We start from the raw sequence: 27,672 nt of genomic DNA on the forward strand, positions 1-27,672 counted from the left end.
TCAAATTATATCGGCACCACTACTAGAAAAGGTGGGAGTTGCTGCCTGGAAATCTGGACTCTCTTGGGTGCTGGTCGTGGATGAGCTGGACCCTGACAGCGGTGGCCCATATTGACTGCCTCTGTAGCCGGTGTACATCTGTGATGATTGCCAGGTGGGCACCGCTGTTGGTTGTGGGGGTCTAAAAATTGGTGGTTGCAATAATGGCGTGTCCATGTGCTGTTTAATCACCTCCAGCAAATTGGAATGGCACGCCATCAGGTTTTGGGAAGGCACCTTTTCCAGATATGGTATTAGAGACATCACAGTGTGAAAACACGGGTGTGCCTGCAATTTCAGTAGTTCCTTGCTTTGTTGATGCATTTGCTGCATCATGTTCTGCAGCTGGCCCACCGACTGATGATGCTGCGCACGCAGTTGGTCGATTTCTCCTCTGTGCATCTCATGCATCATTTTAAGCTCGTCCCTGTAGTGCCCATGTACAGCGTCGAGCTCACATTGCAGTGAAGTGATGTGGGACTTGTACTGCTCCATGATATGGCCCCTGTCCTCATCTTGCAACTGCCGGGTTATGAGAGTTTGGTGGCTCTGAAGAATCCCGAGAAGTCCGGAGACAGCCCCGGACATCTCGGACTCTGTCTCTCTCCTTGTTGGGGGGAGGGTACCTCGACGCCTCACTGGTGTGGTGGTCCTCACTGGTGGTGTGGCAGCATCTTCCCGTCCTCTGGCCTGTGTCGGGGTTGCCCTGCGCACTGGTTGTGCTGCAGTCTCTCGGTGCTCCTCACTTTGTTCTTGTTCCCCTGGAGCTTCCATAGCGGTCGATTGTGGAGGTTCAGCTTCTTCCACACTCGGTCCTGCAACCTCAACATCCAAGCTCTCTTCTGCCAAGTCATCATCAAAGGAGAGAGTTGGGATTAAGGACTCCCTCCTCCTACTCCTCTCCTCGGGGCAATAGGTTACATCGGCGACGTCATCATCCACCAAGCTCTCCTCACTGCTGAACCGTGCCTCCTGGGTCGGTTCCTCTTGCTCCAAATTGTCTTCAGTCCTGTAGATAAAAACAATATTTATTGGTGTGCCAAACAGCATGTGGTGTCAATTCACAGAGCTAGCAAACACTAGCAATCACTTTATCAACCGTTTCTACCCAACATTTGATAAAGCTTGTGAGAAAAGTTCGCTAGCCATGGGAATTGAGGCCATAGCAATACATGGCCGAAGTCATGGTAAATGAGCTCTCAGTTCCTGCCCACAGTAGTGGTACTTACAGTCTAGGTTCCAGGCTTGCATTGATGAAAGACAATTGCTTGGCAAATTGGTAGTCTTTTTGTCGCCTTCCCCCGCCACTGCCACTTCGTTCGGCAAGTTTTTTCTTCCGTAGCCATTTCACATATGCATCCCGTATATTGCGCCACCTTGTCTTGAACCTTTCTCCTGTAACGACATGAAAAATTGATTTCGATTATTTCTCTTGTAGGTACATCGCAACTGGACAAACATATACATCGCTACATGTCACATTTCGTATTGGGAAGAGCACGGTGGCAGGCATCGTCGTGAGGACTTCGAGGATCCTTTGGACGCGACTGAGGGCCAGATACATGCCTGTGCCGGACACCACGAAATGGGAGGAGATCGCCCAGGGCTTCTGGACCGAGTGCAAGTTTCCTAATTGTGTTGGCGCACTGGATGGGAAACACATCCGGATTCAGAAACCCGTGGGGAGTGGCAGCCATTATTTCAACTATAAAAAATACTTCAGCATTGTTCTAATGGCAGTGGCAGATGCGGACTACAAGTTTGTGTACGTGGATGTGGGGTCGTACGGTAGTTCCAATGACTCTGGAATTTTCCAGCGTACGACCCTTTGCCGGCTGATGGAGGAAGGCAGACTGCGTCTCCCCCGTGACAGACCCTGGCCTGGGACAAGGGCACCGGCCTACCCCTATGTGTTTGTGGGGGACGAGGCCTTCGCCCTGTCCGACCATGTAATGCGTCCGTACCCAGACAGGGGACTTGATGCCAGCCAGCTACACTTCAATGCTCGGTTGAGCCGTGCAAGGAGAATGGTGGAGTGCACATTTGGGATCCTGGTGTCAAAGTGGAGGGTGTTCCACACGCCCATGCTGCTGAAACCGGGCAACGCAGTTGTCGTGGTGAAGGCAGCATGCATCCTCCACAACTTTGTGCGGCAGGAGGAAAGAGAGACTCCGGAACCCCCGAATGGGCTTCCACTAATGCCCCTGCGGAGGTATGCAACCAGGCCAAGGGTAGTGTCACTGCGGAACAGGGACCAACTGAGACTTTATTTTACCACACCACCAGGACGAGGGTGAATGTTTGGTTTTTAATATGTTTTGTTGAAATGTGTTTATTTTGGAGTTTCAAGTTTTTGAGTGATTTTAAATGTATTAATTTTTTACAATAAATTGATGTATAATAATTGGTCATTGTGTATGTTTTATGTGCACAGGTGGGGTACATCGCAGGTGGGTGGGATACATCACAGGTGGGTGGGATACATCACAGGTGGGATACATCACAGGTGGGGTACAGGTGGGTGGGATACATCACAGGTGGGGTACTGGTGGGTGGGATACATCACAGGTGGGATACATCACAGGTGGGGTACAGGTGGGTGGGATACATCACAGGTGGGGTACAGGTGGGTGGGATACATCACAGGTGGGATACATCACAGGTGGGGTACAGGTGGGTGGGATACATCACAGGTGGGGTACAGGTGGGTGTGATACATCACAGGTGGGTGGGATACAGCACAGGTGGGGTACAGGTGGGTGGGATACATCACAGGTGGGATACATCACAGGTGGGGTAGAGGTGGGTGGGATACATCACAGGTGGGGTAGAGGTGGGTGGGATACATCACAGGTGGGGTACAGGTGGGTGGGATACATCACAGGTGGGGTACAGGTGGGTGGGATACATCACAGGTGGGGTACAGGTGGGTGGGATACATCACAGGTGGGGTACAGGTGGGTGGGATACATCACAGGTGGGTGGGATACATCACAGGTGGGATACATCACAGGTGGGGTACAGGTGGGTGGGATACATCACAGGTGGGTGGGATACATCACAGGTGGGATACATCACAGGTGGGGTACAGGTGGGTGGGATACATCACAGGTGGGGTACTGGTGGGTGGGATACATCACAGGTGGGATACATCACAGGTGGGGTACAGGTGGGTGTGATACATCACAGGTGGGTGGGATACAGCACAGGTGGGGTACAGGTGGGTGGGATACATCACAGGTGGGATACATCACAGGTGGGGTACAGGTGGGTGGGATACATCACAGGTGGGGTACAGGTGGGTGGGATACATCACAGGTGGGGTACAGGTGGGTGGGATACATCACAGGTGGGTGGGATACAGCACAGGTGGGGTACATCACAGGTGGGGTACAGGTGGGTGGGATACATCACAGGTGGGGTACAGGTGGGTGGGGAACAGGTGGGTGGGCCACGGGTGGGTGGGCAACACGTGGGTGACACAAATCCATAGCAAAAGTGGAATACATCACAAGCTTAAACCACAAGCCCCCCCAAAAAACTTCTAGTCAACATACCCTCTGTGCCTTGCTGTCTCTTGCTCAAGTTCTCAAAGTCCTCCACATACAGCTTGGCAATTTTTTTCCACAGGCCTCTGCATTTTTTGATGTTGCTGTGGTCCGCATCCCCCTTGTCCCACAGGGCTGGTACCTGCTGCACCTGTAGGATGAGGTCTTCTGATGTGTAGGGCCTCACCCCCTCGCTATCAGACAGATCCTGCTCCATATTGCTGCCAAAGAGCTCCAGCATGAAGTCACTGCTGCTCCACTCTGTGAACGCTGGTGCCATGTGGTCCCCATCCAAAATGGCCACCATACCATAGAGACAGCATAGGAAGTGTGGTACAACATCCGGTTTTTATAGCCAGTGTGTTGTGCGCTCTCCGGTTCTCATTGGTTTCCATTGGCCGGATGCAACATTCCGGCTCCGGTCCGGATACGTCAGCCGGACCAGCCGGACCAAAAAATAGCGCATGTTGGAACGGACGCCGGAGTCCGGATCCGGTCCGGCTCCGGTCCGGACGAAACGGACGCATGTGAACGGTCGCATAGACTTTCATTGCTATGCCGTGCGTCCGTTTCGTCCGGTCCGCATGCGGTCCGGCTCCGGCACGGCTCCGGCATGGCGATTCCGGATAGCAGCCGCTAATGTGAACCGGGCCTTACATTTTAGGTTACAATAGTTTCTTTTACTATCTGCTCTATCGTGTTAGTTCTCCACAAACTGCAAAGGCTGCTGAGTGTAGTAAAGGTTTTGAAACATCTTGGTACTGTTTATGTTGTGTTTGGATGTTAAATTTGTTTTGTGATGGTAAACCCCTCCCCCCCCCCCAAAAAAATCTATACTATACCATATATTATGTGGTATACATTGCGTCCTGATGTCCCTCCTTCTAAAAACATGCCCGCATCCTCTCCCCTTACCCTTACATTATTATGGGCACGTTATGTCAGTCCAGTTATATAGAAATTGCTCTGTATACACTATTAATTACAATACAGACTCCTATGATCTTGATATCTCCACTGAGGCTAGATTTGCCGATATCAAACCAATAAAAGTTGATTGAGGTGATAGCTGTACACGCTTTTGAAACACTAAGAGGTGTGTTTACTAAACCCCGGTAAACTTAACGTGTGCAGCCAACACATGTTAAGTTTACTGGGCTTTACCAAAATTATGCTTTATGTAATTTTCATTTTATATATATTTTACATGCTGCGTATGCAACACTGTAACGATTGGTGTCAGCAATTAACAGATGTCTGGTTATTAGGTGATCTGCAGTATCACCAATAACCCAGACACTATACCTGATTATGTGGTGATCTGCTGAATCACCAATAATGCAAGTATAGTAGGTAACTGAAGTGATAGCTAATAGCAAAGTATAGTGCTTGGTGCAACAGTAGTACTGATAGGTTTAGCTATACCTCACCAGAGGTGCTGGTGGGTACTAACAGTACAGAGCCCCTCACCAGAGTCAAGGGCCCTCTGGTGAGAGTAGAGTGGTCTGACTAATCGAGTTGGCAACAGACAGACAGATACAGTACAAAATCGGAAGGCAAAGACAAGGAGGTTTAACAGGCAGAGTCGGCAGCAAGATCAGATGGGCAGAAGTACAGAATCACTGAGCGGAAGAGTAGTCAGAACGAGCCAGAGTCATATACAGATAATATACAGTCTTTCAATGCTAAATAATAAAGCTATCAAAAGGTCTGAGCGCTAACACGAAGTATTCGCAACAGCAGACAAGTTGCGAGTGACTAGGCTAGGCTTATGAAGCAGAGGAGACGGAGACCCCTCCGGCACGCCTATTCCTATCAGCCAATGAGGAGCGGCGAGTGTCTCCTCTGACGTCAGCCGACCAGCCGGTCAGCTGACGCGCCTCCTCCCCGCATAAAGGTCCTGTATGTGCACGCGCGCACGCGACAATGCGACCCTATGTGCGGCTGACAGACCTGTCCTCGGCGTGCTAGAGCAGCAGCAATCAGATTGCTAGGCAGGGAGATGGAGGCAGCTGCGGTGGTAGCGCTGTTCACTGCAGCTGCCTATCCAACGTTTGTCACAAACACCTACCCTTATTACTCTGTATGAACCATTATTTATAAAACAGCTAGATTCTTTGTAAGGTGCAGAGGAGTCAGGGCCGGGGTCCAACTAATTACCCTGCTGCTTTCCAATCCAGGAGTCCATCCTTCAGGTGTTGTTGTTGTGGTCACAATTGTTATGGGGAGGAGATTATGACAGTTATGATCCTGTCTTGGTAGATGAGTCACCAGACTGTGTGTTTCTGTGTGTGTGTGTGTGTGGGGGGGGTCATCAGTGAAGTGGATGATTAGGATCTCGCCTCTCCTTGGTCACACTGACAATCACAGCTCCCTTCTGTCCAGCACTCCAGGCAGCCTCATACTTCCTCAAGTACCATATCCCATTTTGATGATGTTGTCAAGTCAAAACCTGGAAATTATGGCAGCACGAGACTGGCTCTGGTGCTGGATGGAGGGGAGGTGCTTGTCGCCTTACTAGCTCTGTTTAGGCATGTTTACACTGAGACAGGTAATTATGGCGCACACTCGCACCTGGTAATTTTGGTGCCCTTTAGACGAACGTTACATGGCCGCTCCAGCTGTGTAATTATGGCACGTGGTACTTAGTGGCAGGATTAACCTCTTGAGGACCACAGGCTTACACTACCACCCCCCCGTGACCAGGCCATTTTTTACAATTTAGCACTTTGCAGCTTTAACAGTTTATTGCTCAAACAAGACATATAACTTAGCAGACAAATGAATCTTACCTCCTTTCCTTCCCACCAACAGAGCTTCCGGTTGGTAGGATCTGATTGCTGCTGCGATGTCCTTTTTTTTTAAGCAATTTATTTGTATTTTTTTAATTTTCTCTTTATTTTCTATGAAGGTTTCTATTTATCTTCTCTTTTTTTTGTGTGTAGATGATTTTTATTAGAGATTTTAACATTAGAAGAAAGAATTAGCCAATTATAAACGATAGGAAAAAACTTGTTACAATGAAATAATTGAACAATCATTAACAAGCTGAAGACTATCTTATAAAAGGTTCCTTCCTAGAGTATCTTCTTTTTGAGAGGGTTTAGCAACTTGAATTATCAACATATTAAAACATTTTAAAGCATACAAAATAATTAGAAATAAACTTCGCTGGCCCGTATTTACCTCACAGGAGCATATAGGCATAGATGCTATGGCACCCTAGTCTTCGCTCTCAAGGAACCTACAAATCCCAGCCAAACTGCACTGCAACTGTACTGGCTGTCCCAGCTGTCACTTCTCCCTTACTTACCTTTCCCATCATAGACAGCTACAGGTGCCCCTTAGTATTAGGTAGCCAGAATACCCTCAGTATTAAGTAGCTAGAGGTGCCCCCAAGTATTAGGTAGCTAGGGGAACCTCAGTATTAAGTAGCAAGAGGTGCCCCTGGCTGAAGGGAGATCTGGTGAGTGGAATGCCAGAAGGGTGAGTAACTTCTCATTTACACTCTTATCAGGACTCTGCATAAGGAAAGAGGGAGGAAGGCTCTCAGGGAGGGGAGTCAGCTGCCTTTTCAACATCAGGAGCCTGTAGGCATGTGCCTACAGTGCCTTATGGTAAATCCGGCCCTGAAACTACGGATCTACATGTACTTTTACTGGTTTACACAAAAGATAAATGAAGAACCACCTGATCTCAGTCACAGTGGTCTTTGTCTACATTGTTTTCATGACTCAGACTTGTGACCTAGGGGGATGGTCAATCAGAAGGAACAAATAGGTAAAGGTGAAGGGAAGGCTGAGCTATCCTGGAGATTGATTAGTACCAAGTTTACCTTAACTTAGACTTAAATGTAGTGCAGAAGGGAAGCCCAGTCAAATTCCCCTTTACCTTTCACATACTTTGGTTGTCTTTATGTCTGAGTAGATGTTCCATTTTGAGGTTCTGATCCACTAGAGGAATAATTTGAGAAGTTGAAGGGAGTTGGGATTGGTTCCAATTAGAGAGAAGTAATTGTCTGGCTGCGCATATGATATGAGTGGAAGCTAGACGTAAGTTAAGGGGAAATGTATATTGAGTGAGATCTGGCACTTTGAGCCCACAATAGTGGATAATAGCTTCTCTACATTATTCCAGTAGGGTTTAACGACTGGGCAAGACCATAACATGTGGTGGAGTGTGCCTATCTGGGAGCAATTTCTCCAGCAGCAAGGTTAGAGGATATTTTAGATATGATAATGGGGTCAGGTACCACTTGCATAGATTTTTTTTAAGCATTTAAGAGTGAGAAAGGCATTTTAAAATAAGAGGTATTTAGAGGTATATAGAAGTCCCAGAGATCTTGACATAAATGATTTGTTTGGAAGGGTTTATTGGTGAATAGGTAGGAAATTTGGACATCACATAAGCAAATATTTCCGTGTCAGGAAGTTTATATTTTCATTTTAAAAAGGTGAATGGTCTCAGACTAGAATTTGCTGTATCCTCAATTGTTGATATTCCCGCTGATAGCCAAGAGGCGATTTTCAAGAGACTCTGCAACAAAATTTTCAGCCTTATTTCTTTTATCTTATAAGTTCTTATATCTGTTCTAATGTGGTCTGGATTACTGCAGCCTTTTAAAAGGCGCGTACCCACGCCGTATTTTTTTTAAACGATGGTCACACAGCTCCCTTTTATTGGACTGCTATAAGGAAGATAAGCATGAACAAAGTCTCTAGAGCTATCAACAGTAACTTTATGATGTTTGATAAATGTTGAAAACATTTTCCTTTCATTTTTACTTTTCAGCTGAGCTACAGCCTGCTCATTATTTCCTGTGGTGTTTAGTAAGTATATTTTAATTTTTCATTACTTTACTTGCTAAATCTTAGTGCCAATGTTTTTCTTTTTTATTATTTTTAAAGTCCAGTTAAATTTTAGGTTACAAAGTTTCTTTCACTATCTGCTCTATCGTGTTAGTTCTCCACAAACTGCAAAGGCTGCTGAGTGTAGTAAAGGTTTTGAAACATCTTGGTACTGTTTATGTTGTGTTTGGATGTTCAATTTGTTTTGTAATGATAAACCCCTCCCCCCCCCCAAAAAAAAATCTATATTATACCATACATTATGTGGTATACATTGTGTCCTGATGTCCCTCCTTCTAAAAACATGCCCGCAGCCTCTCTCCTTGCTCTTACATTATTATGGGCACGTTATGTCAGTCCAGTTTTAGCACTATATAGAAATTGCTCTGTATACATTATTAATTACAATACAGACTCCTATGATCTTAATATCTCCACTGAGGCTAGATTTACCGATATAAAACCTATAAAAGTTGATTGAGGTGATAGCTGTACACGCTTTTGAAACACTAAGAGGTGTGTTTACTAAACCCCGGTAAACTTAACGTGTGCAGCCAAAACATGTTAAGTTTACTGGACTTTACCAAAATTATGCTTTATGTAATTTTCATTTTATATATATTTTACATGCTGTGTATGCAACACCTACCCTTATTACTCTGTATGAACCATTATTTATAAAACAGCTAGATTCTTTGTAAGGTACAGAGGGGTCAGGGCCGGGGCTCCAACTAATTACCCTGCTGCTTTCCAATCCAGGAGTCCATCCTTTAGGCCAGATGTTGTTGTTGTGGTCACACTTGTTATGGGGAAGATATTATGACAGTTATGATCCTGTCTTGGTAGATGAGTCACCAGGCTGTGTGTTCCTGTGTGTGTGTGTGTGTGTGTGTGTGTGTGTGTGTGTGTGTGTGTGTGTGTGTGTGTGTGTGTGTGTATATGTGTGTGTGTGTGTGTATGTGTGTGTGTGTGTGTGTGTGTGGGGGGGGGGGGGGGAGTCACAAAAGAGCGATGGTAAAGGGATGTAAATGTTGATATCTCCCAGCACTGATGAGGTGCCATGCTGTTTGGCTCCTGGTCATGTGATCCCTATACTCACCAGTGTTCTTAGCAATCAGTGAAGTGGATTAGGATCTCGCGTCTCCTTGGTTCCACTGACAATCACAACTCCGGACACTGCAACCAGCTGTTTCTGATGACGAGCTCCCTCTGCTTCTCTCAGCAACTCGTCTCCTCCTACTCCTCTCTGGCTCCCCCTCTGAACTGTCCCCTGGGTCATCTTGTCTCTTAGGATCCCACGTGGTATCCGTATCATCGTCATCATCATAATCATCCTGCCCAGCTTCGCTTGCCTCAGACACCTCCAAAACTGCACCAACAGCAGGTACTTCATCATCCTCATCCTCACACGTTACGTCCATAGTGTCGCCACCTAACTCAGACATATGAGGTGGTGTAACTTGCTTAGCGCCTTCATCTGGTTGTAACAATAATGGCTGTGAATCAGTTTTTTCCCCACCAATTAACTCCTGCGAAGTGTCAAATGCAACGGATGTGGTGCTTGTAGAAGCGCTGGTGGCTGCGGAAGATGAGGTGTTCTGTGTAAAATAGTCAACCACGTAATGACAATCTTGGGAGTTGATGGGACGTGCCTTCTTCTGAGCACTGTACTTTGGGCCAGGGCCACACGAAATCACATCAACACGACCTCGCACAGACCTGCTGGGTGGCCTTTCTCTGGGTCTGCCTCTACCTCTGCCTCTAGCCGTTTTGTCCGTTTTGTCCATATCGGGGGGATGAAGTGAAAGGTATGCACTGACTTGACTAATACAATGTGCAGTCAAGTGCAGTTAACCGGAATGCACGGAGTGGTATATCAAACTGCGTTTTTTGTTTGTAAACACTGGGGAGCGGCGGAAATGGCAAAGAGGGATCCAGGAGATCACAGTGACTCATTTGGTTTGTTTTTTATTATACAAATCGGACAGTACAGATTCTCTTTAAGATCTGGAATAGCTGTCCATAAGGCTGTGAGAGATGTCGTGCTATGACATTTTTTTTAACTTGGAGGGAGATAGACGTAAAGCAAAATCCCATGCTGCCAAGGTGGTTTTAATTAGTGGGTGCGGTCTGGCTGCCAAAGGCAGATTGGAATTCTTAAAGGAATCATCAGGCAACTAAAATATAAATCTGATTTACTTACCTGAGGCTTTCCCCAGCCCCTCGCAGTTGTCTGTCCCACGGTGAGCACTCTGTTAGCAGCCACCGGTCTGGGGTCCCCGCATGGTGCAGAGGACGACCTCAAAGTCGTCCTTACTGTGCCTGCGTGAAGCACCGCTGTCAGTCAAGCCTAGGTAGTCCGTGGCGTACTGCACGGGCGCAGTAGCTCTGCGCCTGTGCAGTACGCTGCTGACAACCTGGGCTTGGTTGACAGGGACGCTTCATGTAGGCGCAGTAAGGACGACCTCGAGGTCGTCCTCTGCACCATGTGGGACCCCGGGATGGTGGCTGTGAATGGAGCGCGGGACAGGCAGCTGTGAGGGGCTGGAGAAAGCCCAGGTAAGTAAATCAGATTTACATTTAAGTTGCCTGATGATTCCTTTAAGAGCTTAAATGTCTAGAAGGAGGCTCTAGAAGCTAGTTGTACCTGCTTAACCCAATATTTGCAAGGGGCATTACAATTCCAATACTGGGACATGTCTAAAATCGATGCATAATATTAATAATTAATTAATAAAGAGGGCTAAGAAACCCAAAACCACCTAGTTTTGTTGAGGCTGTCAGGGTGGAGAAAGAGTCTGTTTTTTTGCCTGTCATACTATTTTTATTTTCTATGAAGATTAGTGATGAGCACGAATTTTGCATAATAGTAATTTTGCAGCTTTAATCAAAATTACAAAGTGAAATCATTTTTTTATCAATTTGGTATGTAAATTTAATCAGGAACTGCACTTTTGTGCAATTTTTGCATAATTTCATGCTGAATTTAGCGGTTAATAGCAAAGCATGCTGTTGTCACCAATATTGCTCAGTACTGTTATGTTAAGGAGAATAGTGGGAACGAGTTAAAAAATATTTTTTTAAAGAAGACCTTGAAGTTTTTTAGATAATTGATTTTGAAAATGCAAAGGAAAAATGTTTTTTAACCACTTGAGGACCACAGTGGTAAACCCCCCTAAAGACCAGGAACATTTTTACTAAAATGGCCACTGCAGGTTTAAGGCCAAGCTGCAGGGCCGCACAACACAGCACATGAGTGATCCCCCCCCCCCTTTTCCCCCCACCAACAGAGATCTTGGTTGGTGGGGTCTGATCGCCCCCAAGTTGTTTATTTTTTTTTAAATAAATATTTATATTTTTATATTATTTTTTAACTATTTCTTTTTTTTTTTTTTTTTTTTTTTTACAAATCCCTCCCTCCCCCCAGCGGGCCAATCCTGGCGATCGACTGTCATAGACTTCTGCCTATGAGAGCCAATCGCTCTCAAGTGCCCCAGAGGGACAGCCGTGTCACATGGCTGTCCACAGTACAGCGCTGCTGCTGATCGCAGCGCTGTACTAACAGAAAACATGGCGGTTTCGCCGTTAAACTGTAATTTTTAAAAACAATTTGCATTTTTTCCTTTGCATTTTTAAAATAGATTTTCTTTTCTAAACTACAAGGTATTTCTTAATAAGACACTCTGCGCCGGGTGCACCTCACGATTGAGGAGGGACACGCCTAGCATGGAGTGTCTTTTTTGCACAAGCATCACAGAATCATGAGACGCATTTAGGTCTGGAATTGTATGTGTTATTTCATGTGTCTCTCAAAAAGCGGCTTTTGGCCACAAAACACGTCAGGCCATTATTTGGAACGCCGCATGTGCAGCTACTGTACATGTTATTATTCAATCTGTATCTATAAGAACTTGAAGAATTTTGTGAAAGAATAAATGTGATCCTTGTTGGCTGTTGAACTAGTCTTGGCTCTGCTTGAAAGCCCAAATTGGAATTTCTTGGAGTATTGCTTAATATACGGTATATATTATATATAGATGAGATTCCTGCATTTTGATTGGCTTAATAGGCTGACTGTCAGTGTCGCCTGACAGTCAGCCTATTGGGCCAATCAAAGTGCAGGAATCTTGTCCTTTGAAGCCACTGGACCCGCCGGGGCTCAGGGCGGGTTCAGTGAAGCGCCCGTTAAGTTAATGAAGCACTTTTTAAAGTAATGGAGCGCTCGTTATGTTAGCACCGCACGTTATGCTGTACTACCACAGCATAGAGTGCGGAGGAGATTTTTAACTTGCGCTGCAAGGGTTGATACTTGTAATAGATTCAGGGAACTCGCACCCCCATAGACTCAGGCCCACTATTGTGATGTAATAGCCAGAGGTGGGCCCCAGTATTAGATAGCCCCCAATATAGCTAGCCAGAGACCCCAGTACCAGTATTAATTAGCCAGACGTAGGCAGCCCCCCTTCTCCCAATCCTGTATAGGTAGCCAGAGCAGCTGTTAGACAGATGCGCCCCCCCAGCATAGGTATCAACAGGAGACCCCAACATCAGGTAGACAGATGCAGTCCACCAGTATAGGTAGCCACAAGAGCCTAAAGGATTAGGTAGCCAGATGCAGCCCCCCAGTATAAGATGTGCCCCCATTTAGGTAGCCAAAGAGGCTCCATTTAGGTAGCTAGAAAGTCCCCCATTCATATGGCCAGAGAGCCCCCTCCTTGTAGGTTGCCAGAGACCTCCCTTTTTTAGGCAGCCAGTGACCCCTCCCCCCCTCTTTAGGTAGCCAGAGAACCCCCCTCTTTAGGCCACCAAGAGTCCCCCCAATTAGACAGCCAGAGAGCCCCCCACCTTTAGGTAGCTAGAGAGTACCTCCATTTAGGTAGTCAGAGAGCTTCCCATTCATTTAGGCAGAGAACCCACCATTTAGGTAGCCAGAGAGCCCCCCTATTTGGGTAGATAGGGATCAGCATGTAGGGGTAGGGGGGCGAACGCATAGTACGCAGTGGAAGCTGTTACTAACCTCCTGGGATCCACGTGACGCATGTCCTTCCTTCTTCCTGGTTCTAGGCATCCCGTATCATGGTAACAGCCCCCCTGTGATGTCATCATAGGGGGTGCTGTTACCATGATACAGGATGCCTAGAACCAGGATGGAGGAAGGACATGTGGCATGTGGATCCTTGGAGGTGAGAGTAAAAGCTTTAGATACGCATTCTGCATGCGCTCACCCCTCGCTGCTGCACCCCCTTGCCGTTGCTCCCTGGTCCGCTGTCTGAGCCAAGAAAATGTCTCAGACAGCGGACCAATGGGGAGCCCTGGCTTGAGATTCAAAGATGCTTTGCCCGGGCTCCTATGCGCACAGTAATTACAGTGATAGATACACTGTAATTATGCAACAGAACTTGTGGAGAGAGGCGTTGGGTGATTAGCGACGGTATGTATCTTTACAGGGGTGACCGGCAGAGCTACGTGGGGGGCTTCTAACATATACGGTGCCCTGACAGGGAGCTCTGGGGGTTTCCTTATTAAAGGAGATCCCCAGATGCTGCGGCAATGATGTGCGTTAGCTGGTTTAGACCTGCTTTTTGCAGGTGTATGCTAACGGTTATGTCTGCTGGGAAGCATCGCTTCCCAGAGACATTAAAAGGGTAATTTGGATACCGTGTTAAGAACTCGCTGGGTGATTATATCGCCCAAGCGAGTTCTTTTCCGCCTGGGGGGGTCTGAAGTTTAATAAGATTAGGCAATTCCTCCATCGCCTAAGTTAACCACTTGAGGACCTAGGGCTTTCTACCCCTTATGGACCGGCCACTTTTTTTCCATTCAGACCACTGCAGCTTTCACGGTTTATTGCTCGCTCATACAACCTACCACCTAAATTAATTTTGGCTCCTTTTCTTGTCACTAATAAAGCTTTCTTTTGGTGCTATTTGATTGCTCCTGCGATTTTTACTTTTTATTATATTCATCAAAAAAGACATGAATTTTGGCAAAAAAATGATTTTTTTAACTTTCTGTGCTGACATTTTTCAAATAAAGTAAAATTTCTGTATACATGCAGCGCAAAAAATGTGGACAAACATGTTTTGGATAAAAAAAAACCCATTCAGTGTATATTTATTGGTTTGGGTAAAAGTTATACCGTTTACAAACTATGGTGCAAAAAGTGAATTTTCCCATTTTCAAGCATCTATGACTTTTCTGACCCCCTGTCATGTTTCATGAGGGGCTAGAATTCCAGGATAGTATAAATACCCCCCAAATGACCCCATTTTGGAAAGAAAACATCCCAAAGTATTCACTGAGAGGCATAATGAGTTCATAGAAGATATTATTTTTTGTCACAAGTAAGCGGAAAATGACACTTTGTGACAAAAAAAAAAAAAGTTTCCATTTCTTCTAACTTGCGACAAAAAAAAATGAAATCTGCCACGGACTCACCATGCCACTCTCTGAATACCTTGAAGGGTCTACTTTCCAAAATGGGTCATTTGTGGGGTGTGTTTACTGTCCTGACATTTTGGGGGGTGCTAAATTGTAAGCACCCCAGTAAAGCCTAAAGGTGCTCATTGGACTTTGGACCCCTTAGCGCAGTTAGGCTGCAAAAAAGTGCCACACATGTGGTATTGCCATACTCAGGAGAAGTAGTATAATGTGTTTTGGGGTGTATTTTTACACATACCCATGCTGGGTGGGAGAAATATCTCTGTAAATGACAATTTTTTAATTTTTTTACACACAATTGTCCATTTACAGAGATCTTTCTCCCACTCAGCATGGGTATGTGTAAAAATACACCCCAAAACACATTATACTACTTCTCCTGAGTACGGCGATACCACATGTGTGGCACTTTTTTGCACCTTAACTGCACTAAAGGGCCCAAAGTCCAATGAGTACCTTTAGGATTTCACAGGTCATTTTGAGAAATTTCGTTTCAAGACTACTCCTCACGGTTTAGGGCCCCTAAAATGCCAGGGCAGTATAGGAACCCCACAAATGACCCCATTTTAGAAAGAAGACACCCCAAGGTATTCCGTTATGAGTATGGTGAGTTCATAGAAGATTTTATTTTTTGTCACAAGTTAGCGGAAAATGACACTTTGTGAAAAAACACAATTAAAATCAATTTCCGCTAACTTGTGACAAAAAATAAAATCTTCTATGAACTCGCTATACTACTAACGGAATACCTTGGGGTGTCTTCTTTCTAAAATGGGGTCATTTATGGGGTTCCTATACTGCCCTGGCATTTTAGGGGCCCTAAACCGTGAGGAGTAGTCTTGAAACTAAATGTCGCAAAATGACCTGTGAAATCCTAAAGGTACTCATTGGACTTTGGACCCTTTAGCGCAGTTAGGGTGCAAAAAAGTGCCACACATTTGGTATCGCCGTATTCGGGAGAAGTAGTACAATGTGTTTTGGGGTGTATTTTTACACATTCCCATGCTGGGTGGGAGAAATACCTCTGTGAATGGACAATTGTGTGTAAAAAAATCAAAAGATTGTCATTTACAGAGGTATTTCTCCCACCCAGCATGGGTATGTGTAAAAATACACCCCAAAACACATTATACTACTTCTCCCGGGTACGGAGATACCACATGTGTGGCACTTTTTTGCACCCTAACTGCACTAAGGGGCCCAAAGTCCAATGAGTACCTTTAGGATTTCACAGGTCATTTTTGTTTCAAGACTACTCCTCACGGTTTAGGGCCCCTAAAATGCCAGGGCAGTATAGGAACCCCACTAATGACCCCATTTTAGAAAGAAGACACCCCAAGGTATTCCGTTAGGAGTATGGTGAGTTCATAGAAGTTTTTATTTTTTTGTCACAAGTTAGCGGAAATTGATTTTAATTGTTTTTTTTTCACAAAGTGTCATTTTCCGCTAACTTGTGACAAAAGATAAAATCTTCTATGAACTCACCATACTCCGTACGGAATACCTTTGGGTGTCTTCTTTCTAGAATGGGGTCATTTGTGGGGTTCCTATACTGCCCTGGCATTTTAGGGGCCCTAAACCGTGAGGAGTAGTCTTGAAACTAAATGTCGCAAAATGACCTGTGAAATCCTAAAGGTACTCATTAGACTTTGGGCCCCTTAGCGTACTTAGGGTGTAAAAAAGTGCCACACATGTGGTACCACCGTACTCAGGAGAAGTAGTATAATGTGTTTTGGGGTGTATTTTTACACATACCCATGCTAAGTGGGAGAAATATCTCTGTAAATGACAATTGTTTGATTTTTTTTACACACAATTGTCCATTTACATAGAAATTTCTCCCACCCAGCATGGGTATGTGTAAAAATACACCCCAAAACACATTATACTACTTTTCCTGAGTACGGCGGTACCACATGTGTGACACTTTTTTGCAGCCTAGGTGCGCTAAGGGGCCCAACGTCCTATTCACAGGTCATTTTGAGGCATTTGTTTTCTAGACTACTCCTCGGGGTTTAGGGCCCCTAAAATGCCAGGGCAGTATAGGAACCCCACAAGTGACCCCATTTTAGAAAGAAGACACCCCAAGGTATTCCGTTAGGTGTATGGCGAGTTCATAGATGATTTTATTTTTTGTCACAAGTTAGTGAAAAATGACACTTTGTGAAAAAAAACCAATAAAAATCAATTTCCGCTAACTTTTGACAAAAAATAAAATCTTCTATGAACTCGTCATACACCTAACAGAATACCTTGGGGTGTCTTTTTTTCTAAAATGGGGTCACTTGTGGGGTTCCTATACCGCCCTGGCATTTTACGGGCCCAAAACCGTGAGTAGTCTGGAAACCAAATGTCTCAAAATGACTGTTCAGGGGTATAAGCATCTGCAAATTTTGATGACAGGTGGTCTATGAGGGGGCGAATTTTGTGGAACCGGTCATAAGCAGGGTGGCCTTTTAGATGACAGGTTGTATTGGGCCTGATCTGATGGATAGGAGTGCTAGGGGGGTGACAGGAGGTGATTGATGGGTGTCTCAGGGGGTGGTTAGAGGGGAAAATAGATGCAATCAATGCACTGGGGAGGTGATCGGAAGGGGGTCTGAGGGGGATCTGAGGGTTTGGCCGAGTGATCAGGAGCCCACATGGGGCAAATTAGGGCCTGATCTGATGGGTAGGTGTGCTAGGGGGTGACAGGAGGTGATTGATGGGTGTCTCAAGGTGTGATTAGAGGGGGGAATAGACGCAAGCAATGAACTGGCGAGGTGATCAGGGCTGGGGTCTGAGGGCATTCTGAGGGTGTGGGCGGGTGATTGAGTGCCCTAGGGGCAGATAGGGGTCTAATCTGATAGGTAGCAGTGACAGGGGGTGATTGATGGGTAATTAGTGGGTGTTTAGGGTAGAGAACAGATGTAAACACTGCACTTGGGAGGTGATCGGACGTCGGATCTGCGGGTGATCTATTGGTGTGGGTGGGTGATCAGATTGCCCGCAAGGGGCAGGTTAGGGGCTGATTGATGGGTGGCAGTGACAGCGGGTAAATGATGGGTGGCAGTGACAGGGGGTGATTGATGGGTGGCAGTGACAGGGGGTGATTGATGGGTGATTGATAGGTGATTGACAGGTAATCAGTGGGTTATTACAGGGGAGAACAGATGTAAATATTGCACTGGCGAATTGATAAGGGGGGGTCTGAGGGCAATCTGAGCGTGTAGGCGGGTGATTGGGTGCCCACAAGGGGCAGATTAGGGTCTGATCTGATGGGTAACAGTGACAGGTGGTGATAGGGGGTGATTGATGGGTGATTGATGGGTAATTAGTGGGTGTTTAGAGGAGAGAATAGATGGAAAAACTGCGCTTGGGTGGTGATCTGATGTCGGATCTGCGGGCGATCTATTGGTGTGGGTGGGTGATCAGTTTGCCCGCAAGGGGCAGGTTAGGGGCTGATTGATGGGTGGCAGTGACAGGGGGTGATTGATGGGTGGCAGTGACAGGGGGTGATTGATGGGTGATTGACAGGTGATTTACAGGTGATCAGTGGGTTATTACAGGGAAAGACAGATGTAAATAATGCCCAGGCGAATTGATAAGGGGGGGTCTGAGGGCAATCTGAGCATGTAGGCGGGTGATTGGGTGCCCGCAAAGGGGCAGATTAGGGTCTGATCTGATGGGTAACAGTGACAGGTGGTGATAGGGGGTGATTGATGGGTGATTGATGGGTAATTAGTGGGTGTTTAGAGGAGAGAATAGATGTAAACGCTGCGCTTGGGTGGTGATCTGATGTCGGATCTGCGGGCGATCTATTGGTGTGGGTGGGTGATCAGATTGCCCGCAAGGGGCAGGTTAGGGGCTGATTGTTGGGTGGCAGTGACAGGGGGTGATTGATGGGTGATAGGTGATTGGCAGGTGATTGACAGGTGATCAGTGGGTTATTACAGGGAAGGACAGATGTAATTAATGCACTGGCGAATTGATAAGGGGGGGGGGGTCTGAGGGCAATCTGAGCGTGTGGGCGGGTGATTGGGTGCCCGCAAGGGGCAGATTAGGGTCTGATCTGATAGGTAACAGTGACAGGTGGTGATAGGGGGTGATTGATGGGTGATTGATGGGTAATTAGTGGGTGTTTAGAGAAGATAACAGATGTAAACAATACATTTGGGAGGTAATCTGACGGCGGGTTTGCGGGCGATCTATTGGTGTGGGTGGGTGATCAGATTGCCCGCAAGGGGCAGGTTAGGGGCTGATTGATGGGTGGCAGTGACAGGGGGTGACAGGGGGTGATTGATGGGTGATTGGCAGGTGATTGACAGGTGATCAGTGGGTTATTACAGGGAATAACAGAGGTAAATATTGCACTGGCGAATTGATAAGGGGGGGTCTGAGGGCAATCTGAGCGTGTGGGCGGGTGATTGGGTGCCCACAAGGGGCAGATTAGGGTCTAATCTGATGGGTAACAGTGACAGGTGGTGATAGGGGGTGATTGATGGGTGATTGATGGGTAATTAGTGGGTGTTTAGAGGAGAGAAGAGATGTAAACCCTGCACTTGGGAGGTGATCTGATGTCGGATCTGCGGGCGATCTATTGGTGTGGGTGGGTGATCAGATTGCCCGCAAGGGGCAGGTTAGGGGCTGATTGATGGGTGGCAGTGACAGGGGGTGATTGACGGGTGATTGACGGGTGATTGACAGGTGATTGACAGGTGATCAGGGGGGATAGATGCATACAGTACACGGGGGGGGGGGGTCTGGGAAGAATCTGAGGGGTGGGGGGGGTGATCAGGAGGGAGTAGGGGGCAGATTAGGGACTAAAAAAAAGGAGGTGATCTGATGTCGGATCTGCGGGCGATCTATTGGTGTGGGGGGGTGATCAGATTGCCCGCAAGGGGCAGGTTAGGGGCTGATTGATGGGTGGGAGTGACAGGGGGTAATTGATGGGTGATTGACAGGTGATTGACAGGTGATTGACAGGTGATTGACAGGTGATCAGGGGGGATAGATGCATACAGTACATGGGGGGGGGGTCTGGGGGGGGGGTCTGGGGAGAATCTGAGGGGTGGGGGGGTGATCAGGAGGGAGCAGGGGGCAGGGGGGGGGATAAAAAAAATAGCTTTGGCAGATAGTGACAGGGAGTGATTGATGGGTGATTAGGGGGGTGATTGGGTGCAAACAGTGGTCTGGGGCGTGGGCAGGGAGGGTCTGATGGGTGCTGTCGGCGATCTGGGGCAGGGGGGGGGGAAATCAGTGTGCTTGGTGCAGACTAGGGTGGCTGCAGCCTGCCCTGGTGGTCCCTCGGACACTGGGACCACCAGGGCAGGAGGCAGCCTGTATAATACACTTTGTAAACATTACAAAGTGTATTATACACTTTGTATGCGGCGATCGTCGGGTTAACATCCCGCCGGCGCTTCCGTATGGCCGGCGGGATGTTGCGGCGGGTGAGCGGCGCCAGGCGGAGGATCGCGTCACGGATGACGCGATCGCTCCGCCCATGCCCCTACAAGGACCGCCGCCATTTGTCTATACGGCGGTCCTTGCGGGGTGCACTTCCCGGCCGCCAATTGTATATACGGCGGTCGGGAAGTGGTTAAAAACTCGCCAGAGCGTTCAGCAATAGGATATGGCCCTATGAGGTTTTTTTGTGTGTGACTATTTATCTGTTAGTTGTAAAATCCCCATACTTGTTAAAAAACAAAAAAACAAAAAAAAAGTTTACTGATTGAAAGAGAAACCGTAACCAAGAATTGAACTTCATCCCAATCAGTAGCTGATTCCCATGAGAAATCTTGTCCTTTTCACAAACGGATCATCAGGGGGCTCTGTATGGCTGATGTTTTGGTGAAACCCCTCCCACACTGTGCATTGTGGGAAATAACAGCTGTTTCCAACTGCCATCACTTGCCAGCAATAAAAATGTCACCATGTAATGAATGTCAGAATGTAAATCCGGAGAGGAAAGATTTTACAATGAGCACACACTGACTAAATCATTTATACATAATTATTGTAAAAAATTAAGCACTTTTTTGTATGACATTATTTTCACTGAAGTTCCTCTTTAAAAACAGAAACCATGGCTGACAGCATGGAAACATGTCCTGCATTGAATGATCCGGAGAACAGGGAACGTGAAATGATGGAGCTAGAGGAACGGGTAGGTTATGAATCATTTTTCAAACATGTTAATTTCAGGAAGCTCACTTATCGTTTATTCTATTATTATACAGTTGTATATCGCTGACACTTTTTCTACACCACTTTACAAAATCTACCAAAGGATTTACATCACAAACTGTCACTCAAATGGACTCTAAATCTAATGGCCTATCGCATTTTCATATTAGTTTACATTAGAAATGAGTGATTTTAAAGTATACCGTAGGCAAAGCATTTTCTAAATATGGGGGGAGCAAGCATGTATAAGCATCAGTTCTCATGCTCACCCTTCCCCCTGTACTTCTTCATCCCCCTCCGTTGGCTCGCAAATTCCCCTACCTCTTTCCGGGTTGACCAGGTCATGCAGTACTGGGAACCTCGGAGGAAGCCATGGTTAGTGGCGAATCACAACAGGGGCAGTGGGGTCCTGGTGGCACATCTCTCTGGTCTGTCACACGGCAGTGAGAGTCTCTTATGGTCCCGTGTTTTCAGCTTTCTGCACTGGTCAGGTGGTTATGTGTTCTTCTGCACCCAGGAACCGTGCTCAGTGGCGGGGGATCAGGGGATAGTGAGGGAACCCTCAATAGGATCCAGAGGCTTCTCTCTTCTTAGATAAGTATGTGATTTTGGCGCGCCCCCTACTCACCTATCTGTATAGCTCACCTTGGCCAAAACCTTCAGCACAGTACCAATGCACTTTCACTGCTGGGAACCCAATGCCATTCAGATCAGGCTCTTACCACTCCATGTGGCAAGTGTGACAACTACAGCTGTCTTCCGTCCTAGGTGACCTAGCACTAGCAGTTCTCGGTACAGTGGCCTGGGGGAACAAAAGAGGCAGAAAGCAGTGCACTCTGTGTGGTAAATTTTATTAAAGGTACAGTACTTAAACCTCTGCTGCACTTACAAACTCCTTCAGCTTGCAGTTAGCATATAACGGGTTGCCCATTTAACAAATTAAGATGGTTGCACACATCCAATTTATCAGCCAGATGTCAATAAAATAATTTCCAAGTTTAATTTGTATTTAAAACCGGTTAAAAGCTGGCATGCCACCTACTAGTTTCAGACCACTGTGGGTCATTAGGGTACCCAAGCACCAAAAGAGTGTTAACCCTTCATGTTAAGTAAGTGATTTTGTACCCGAGCTTTGGCCCGGGCACACTATAACTCTAAGGGCCTGATTCACAATGCGGTGCAAAGTGTTTGCACGCGAGTGAAAACCCCTTTATCACGCCTAAACTCAGTTTAGGCATGATAAGAAGAAACTCGCGCAAATTTTCCGCGCTCAAAGTTTTGCGCGCTCCAGCGCGCAGACGCGCGCGCAGCACCCAGCACTTCGCGCGAAGCTCCCATTAAGCCCTATGGGACTTTGCGCGCGCGCGTTAGAGCACAAAGCGGTGATAACTTTGCTAGTGCAAAGGTTATCACGCCTAAAGTCTTTTAGGCGTGATAACTGAGTTATCACCGCTTTGTGAATCGAGCCCTAAGAGACCACAGAGGCAAAATTTTCACCAAGCACTTGGATTTGGGGGTCTGTTGAATATGTGATGTCTCATTGATGAATATGTAAATCATCCTTTGCTTTTCCTGTAAACTAACCACACCTCCAGAACTGCTGGAATGCAATCATGTGTCAGCTAGTTAATTGTATGGAGCCACAATAATCCAACATGCATACAGACTGTTTCAGATTGGATGATCCTTATCAGTGCATGGCATGGACTAATGTGGCTCTATGATATAGGACTTGAAACACCCAGAGTTACAGACTACCCAGTAAGCTCATAAGGAACCAGAACTCATCATATGCTCACTCCAACCTGAATAATCGCAAATACCTTCTGTATACAGGCAAACTTTTGTTTTGCATAAGATTTTAGTGAGAGGGCTTTTTAAGATATCACACCTTATCAAAGATATCACACCTTATCAAAGTTAACAAGCCTTATCAGAGTAGCACAAACCCGCATGGGCTCAGGGCAGGATGAGTGCCATTGCAATTTAGCAGGCTTAAGTTTGTAGCGCTCGCTATGCTACTCTAATAAGGTGTGTTAACTTTGATAAGGTGTGATATCTTTGATAAGGTGTGATATTTGAGTTATCACGGTTTAGTGAATAAAGCCCTTAGAGTGGTAAGTAAGGAATGTGGGATTTATTTTACTAGGAGGTCTTCAAAGTTTTAAAAGTTTTGGGGAGGTAGACTTTTATATGTGTATAAACATTTTATCAATGTGATCTCTTTATATTTGTATTTTGTCCAGATGAAACAATACGTAAAAGAGTTCTTAGACACCCTGACAGAGCTTCGTGATCAGCTTGGCAACTGTACCCAAGAAATGCGTAGTATTGCCGATGACATGGATGAGTTCCACAAAAAAGCCACCATTGCCAGCGTGGCAGGAAGTGCTGTTGGAATAGCAGGAGGGCTCACCACACTTGCAGGCCTGGTTCTCGCACCGTTCACACTCGGTACCTCCCTAACTCTCAGTGCGATTGGCATCACCACGGCTACAGCAGGTGGTGTAACAGGTGCAGCGGCTTCTATAGCTGACACTATCAGTACTAAAAACAAACTCAGCAGAGTGGAAGAGATTGTCACAAAAGCTAACAAGAAGATTGAAGAGATGAAAAAGATTTCAGAAAAAATAGACAAAGAGCTGAATAACTGGCAGTGTAACTTGAGCAGCAATGAAGACACCCCTGAGTTTGCAAGAATTGGGGGGAGATTCGGTTTTGCAGGAGTAGAGGCTGCCAGAGTAGCCCGTCTCATCAGAATATCTGAAGCTTCAGCTCAAGGCACAAAAGTAGCAATGCAGGGGGGGCGAACACTTACTGCCCTTTCTGGAATTTTTGCCGGATTGTTTATATTTGTCGATGCATATTTTGTTTTCAAGGGAGCAAAAGATCTGCAAAATGGGGGCAAAACAAAGGAGGCTAAAGACATAAGGTTGTGTGCCACAGAGCTACAAGGTGTGCAGCATAGCCTACAGAACCGTGAAGAGGAACTGAAGAAGGAATGTGAATGGATTCCAAGTCCATCCACATAGGATTCCGATGTCTGTTCTACTGATCCTTCTATCAGTAAGGCAGGACTGTTTGTAGGCATAGACAAACTAGGCACAGGCCTGCACGGGGGGGGGGGGGGGTGACATAGCTATTCTCAGCATGCTATCCTTTAGGGAATTCATACATCACTGTTGGTTTTATTAAGGCAGGGATACGTGATGATTTTAACACCTAAATGGTGTGATAGCATAGCAAAGTACATCTGAATAGCATAACAATGAAAGGGCAGGTACTATTAATGGTCTTATTAAGCTGCAATTGTTTTCGATTAGGTTTATTTTGATTATAGCAGATCTTTTGACACATAGTCACATCCATTATAAGAATTACTTTATAGGAAGGGGTTTTTTATGTGGATGCCATGAGTTTGGCCCAGTGAGATCTATTGGGCCTGGTAATAAATTGTGTTTCTTTTATAGACTTCTTTTGAGAAACAACGTGTCTGCATATATTTTATTAATTTAATATAACTAATTAATGTAGGTTAAGGCTTTGCTCTTTCAATGTATTGGAAGGACAATAGTTAGAGAACTGGAGCATCAAAATGACTAGAAACAGCCCTGCACTAAGGGTCAGCAGTAACTGCAAAGACCCATAAGGCTGAGGATTTTAGAAGCTAGCCTTATTTTATTGAAAAGTTGTGAAATATCACCTTGGGGAAAACTCAGGACTGCTGAACTTTCTCCTAGGTGATAGTTTCTGAACTAGCAAGCAAGAAAATACTGACAAAAAAAATGATAGTACTTTTTCACCCACTTTTTGGTACTTTTTCAAATGCAGAGTGATAAAAAAAAATTTTTTAAATACAAGATGAAAAATTATCTCCTAGAAGATAGTTTCACACCTTATAAATAATATGCCTTGTAAGCTACCAGCAAGCAAGAAAATATGCAGAATAATTTTTACAGAACTTTTTCACCTACGGTAAGGCTCGGTGGTATAATTCTCGGAGTCAGCGTGTATGTCCCAGGCTTGAGGTCTTGATCTTCACCTAACTATCCCTGCCTGGCACACCACTATCTGAAACCTACACTGTCCCTACCTGGGACACCACTAGCTGGCCCTAATTAGGACTTAGGCGAGCAAGGCATACAAGCTGACGTAGAAGGCAGATATACCACCAGGAGCCACTACTGAGGCTAGTACACAGTTCAGCAGTATCATGTACAAAGTTCAGGTAAAGTGATCCAGGTGTGGATGCAAAGTTATTCTATAGCAATGGTAATTTGATCAGTGTTATGAAATGATCCAAGTAAGCCGACTTGCATTCAGTATTTTAGCAACAGGTGATAATTGATGCAAGCAAAACACAGTTCCTTTTAGCCTGCATGCAAAATTATGCAATAGACAACAGAAGCCCCAGATTATATGTGACAGTTTATGCGGGATTGTATGCACACTGTTAATCGATTGATAAGGGAAGTAGACTTATACTTATCGTCCAGTTCAAGTGGCATACAAGGAATATCCAGTAACAGTCCAAGGTCGGTCCAGGCGGAAAGCAAAGGATGTCCAGTAACTAGCAGAGTTCGGTCCAGGCAGCAAACAAGGGAAGTCCAGTAACTAGCAGAGGTCGGTCCAGGCAGCAAGCAAAGGGTTTCTAGGAGTCAAGCAGAGGTTAAACACAACAGAGTAGTCAAAATACAAGCCGAGGTCAAGATCCAGATATCAGTAACAAATAGAGTGCGCACCCAACAACTAGCCAAAGCTATGCTTATCACAGGCGATGACTGGGAGCACTCTGCAGGTTTAAATACAGAACAACTTCCAATCAGTGGCCGACCACACTCCACATAGCTAATCATACGGCAAGGCCCTGCCTAGGTGTCAGATGAATAATCAGCTGACACCGCTCTGTCAGCTGACCTGAGTCAGCTGACTACTGTTTACCTTTGCGGAGGGCGTACTGGGAACGCAACCTCCGCCTATCAGGAAGTGCAGCCTGTGAGCCACCGGCAGCGTCATCAGTGGGGAACAAGCGCCGAGACCCGGATGTGACATATTCCGATTGGGTCTCGGCGGAATCAGCCCCTACAGGTACATTCTTTTTACCTACTTTTTGATACATTTTCAACTGCAGAGTTCTGTAAAGTTATTTAAACAGAAGATAAAAACGTATGTCCTAGGACCAAACTTAGGATACAAAGTGAATTGAATAAGGGCCTCTGGCTCATAGGCAACTATCTTTTTCTCCTAGGCAATATTTTCACTCCTTGTCAACATAAGACCTTTTAAAAGACCAGCAATCAAGAAAATACTGAAAACTATTTTGAGTGCTGAAAAGTTATTTTAAAGAGAAGATGAAAATATATCTCCTGGGAGAAAAGTCAAGAGAAAAGGTTAATTGCATAGGGGCCCCTGGCCCTTCTTCAATTCACTGTGGCTGTGGTCAAAAAGTACCAAAAAGTAGGTCAAAATTATTTTGAACATTTTCTAACTCGCTAATAGCTTAAAAAGCAAAAAGCATTTTATTTATATCACCTCGGGTAGGAGGAAACATGAACTGAATAAGGGAATTTGTACTTCACTTTTTCTCCTGAGTTTTCTCCTAGGTGATATTTTCTCACCTTATCAATAACATGCATTTTAAGCCATCATCAAACAAGAAAATATTTTTCAATAATGTTGACAGTACTTTTTCAGCTACTTTTTGGTACTTTTTTAATAACAGAGTTTTGAAAGTTATTTTAAGCAGAAGATGAAAAATGATCTCTACCGCTATTAAAGGCCTAGTTTGCCCTCATATATTTTAAAGCATTAATTAACCCCCTTGGCGGTATGAAAAATACCGCCAGGGGGCAGCGCAGCAGTTTTTGTTTAATTATTTTTTTTTAAATCATGTAGCGAGCCGAGGGCTCGCTACATGATAGCCGCTGCTCAGCGGCATCCCCCCAGCCCCGCCGATCGCCTCCGGCGATAGGCGATCAGGAAATCCCGTTCAAAGAACGGGATTTCCTGGAGGGCTTCCCCCGTCGCCATGGCGACGGGGCGGAATGACGTCACCGACGTCAGCGACGTCGGGACGTCATTGGGAGACCCGATCCACCCCTCGGCGCTGCCTGGCACTGATTGGCCAGGCAGCGCTCGGGGTCTGGGGGGGGGGCGCGTGCCGCACCGGATAGCGGCGATCGGGCGCGCGGCGGCGGCGATTGGGGTGCTGGCGCAGCTAGCAAAGTGCTAGCTGCGTCCAGCAAAAAAAAAATTAAGTAAATCGGCCCAGCAGGGCCTGAGCGGCACCCTCCGGCGGCTTACCCCGTGTCACACACGGGGTTACCGCTAAGGAGGTTAAGTAATACATTAAAAAAAAGTCAAAATATTTGCTTCCTTAAATCAGAGGTCTCCATTCTCACTGTCAGGTATAGCAGTATTACCTCACCAGCGGAGAGTGCTGCGGCCGCCGCTTCCGCGTCTGACGTCACCCCGGCGGCTGCCGCATCCTCTCAGACATCTTGCACAACCTCTGGCAGAACAGGTCTCTCCTCTGCACATCAGATTAGGTCAGCACGCTCGCGGGCGGGGCGGAAGGACCTTTATAATCTGAGGAGACGGGTCAGCTGATCTTGCGGTCAGCTGACACC

The 27,672-nt window shown here is 46.1% G+C and overlaps 1 protein-coding gene across 2 annotated transcripts in view; it reads left to right on the top strand.

Moving 5' to 3' along the window:
- Positions 1 to 24,140, top strand: part of LOC137570476 (apolipoprotein L3-like) — a 37,511-nt gene extending 13,371 nt beyond the window's left edge. For both annotated transcript variants that reach the window (XM_068279142.1, XM_068279144.1), the window contains 3 exons: positions 8,379 to 8,416; positions 20,938 to 21,023; positions 23,290 to 24,140. In XM_068279142.1, coding sequence (XP_068135243.1) covers positions 20,943 to 21,023; positions 23,290 to 24,075 — 867 coding nt within the window. In that variant the 5' untranslated portion in view covers positions 8,379 to 8,416; positions 20,938 to 20,942 and the 3' untranslated portion in view covers positions 24,076 to 24,140. The remainder of the gene's footprint in view (positions 1 to 8,378; positions 8,417 to 20,937; positions 21,024 to 23,289) is intronic.
- Positions 24,141 to 27,672: the final 3,532 nt, after the last annotated feature.

Source organism: Hyperolius riggenbachi, chromosome 4, assembly GCF_040937935.1.
Source record: "Hyperolius riggenbachi isolate aHypRig1 chromosome 4, aHypRig1.pri, whole genome shotgun sequence".
NCBI lineage: Eukaryota > Metazoa > Chordata > Amphibia > Anura > Hyperoliidae > Hyperolius > Hyperolius riggenbachi.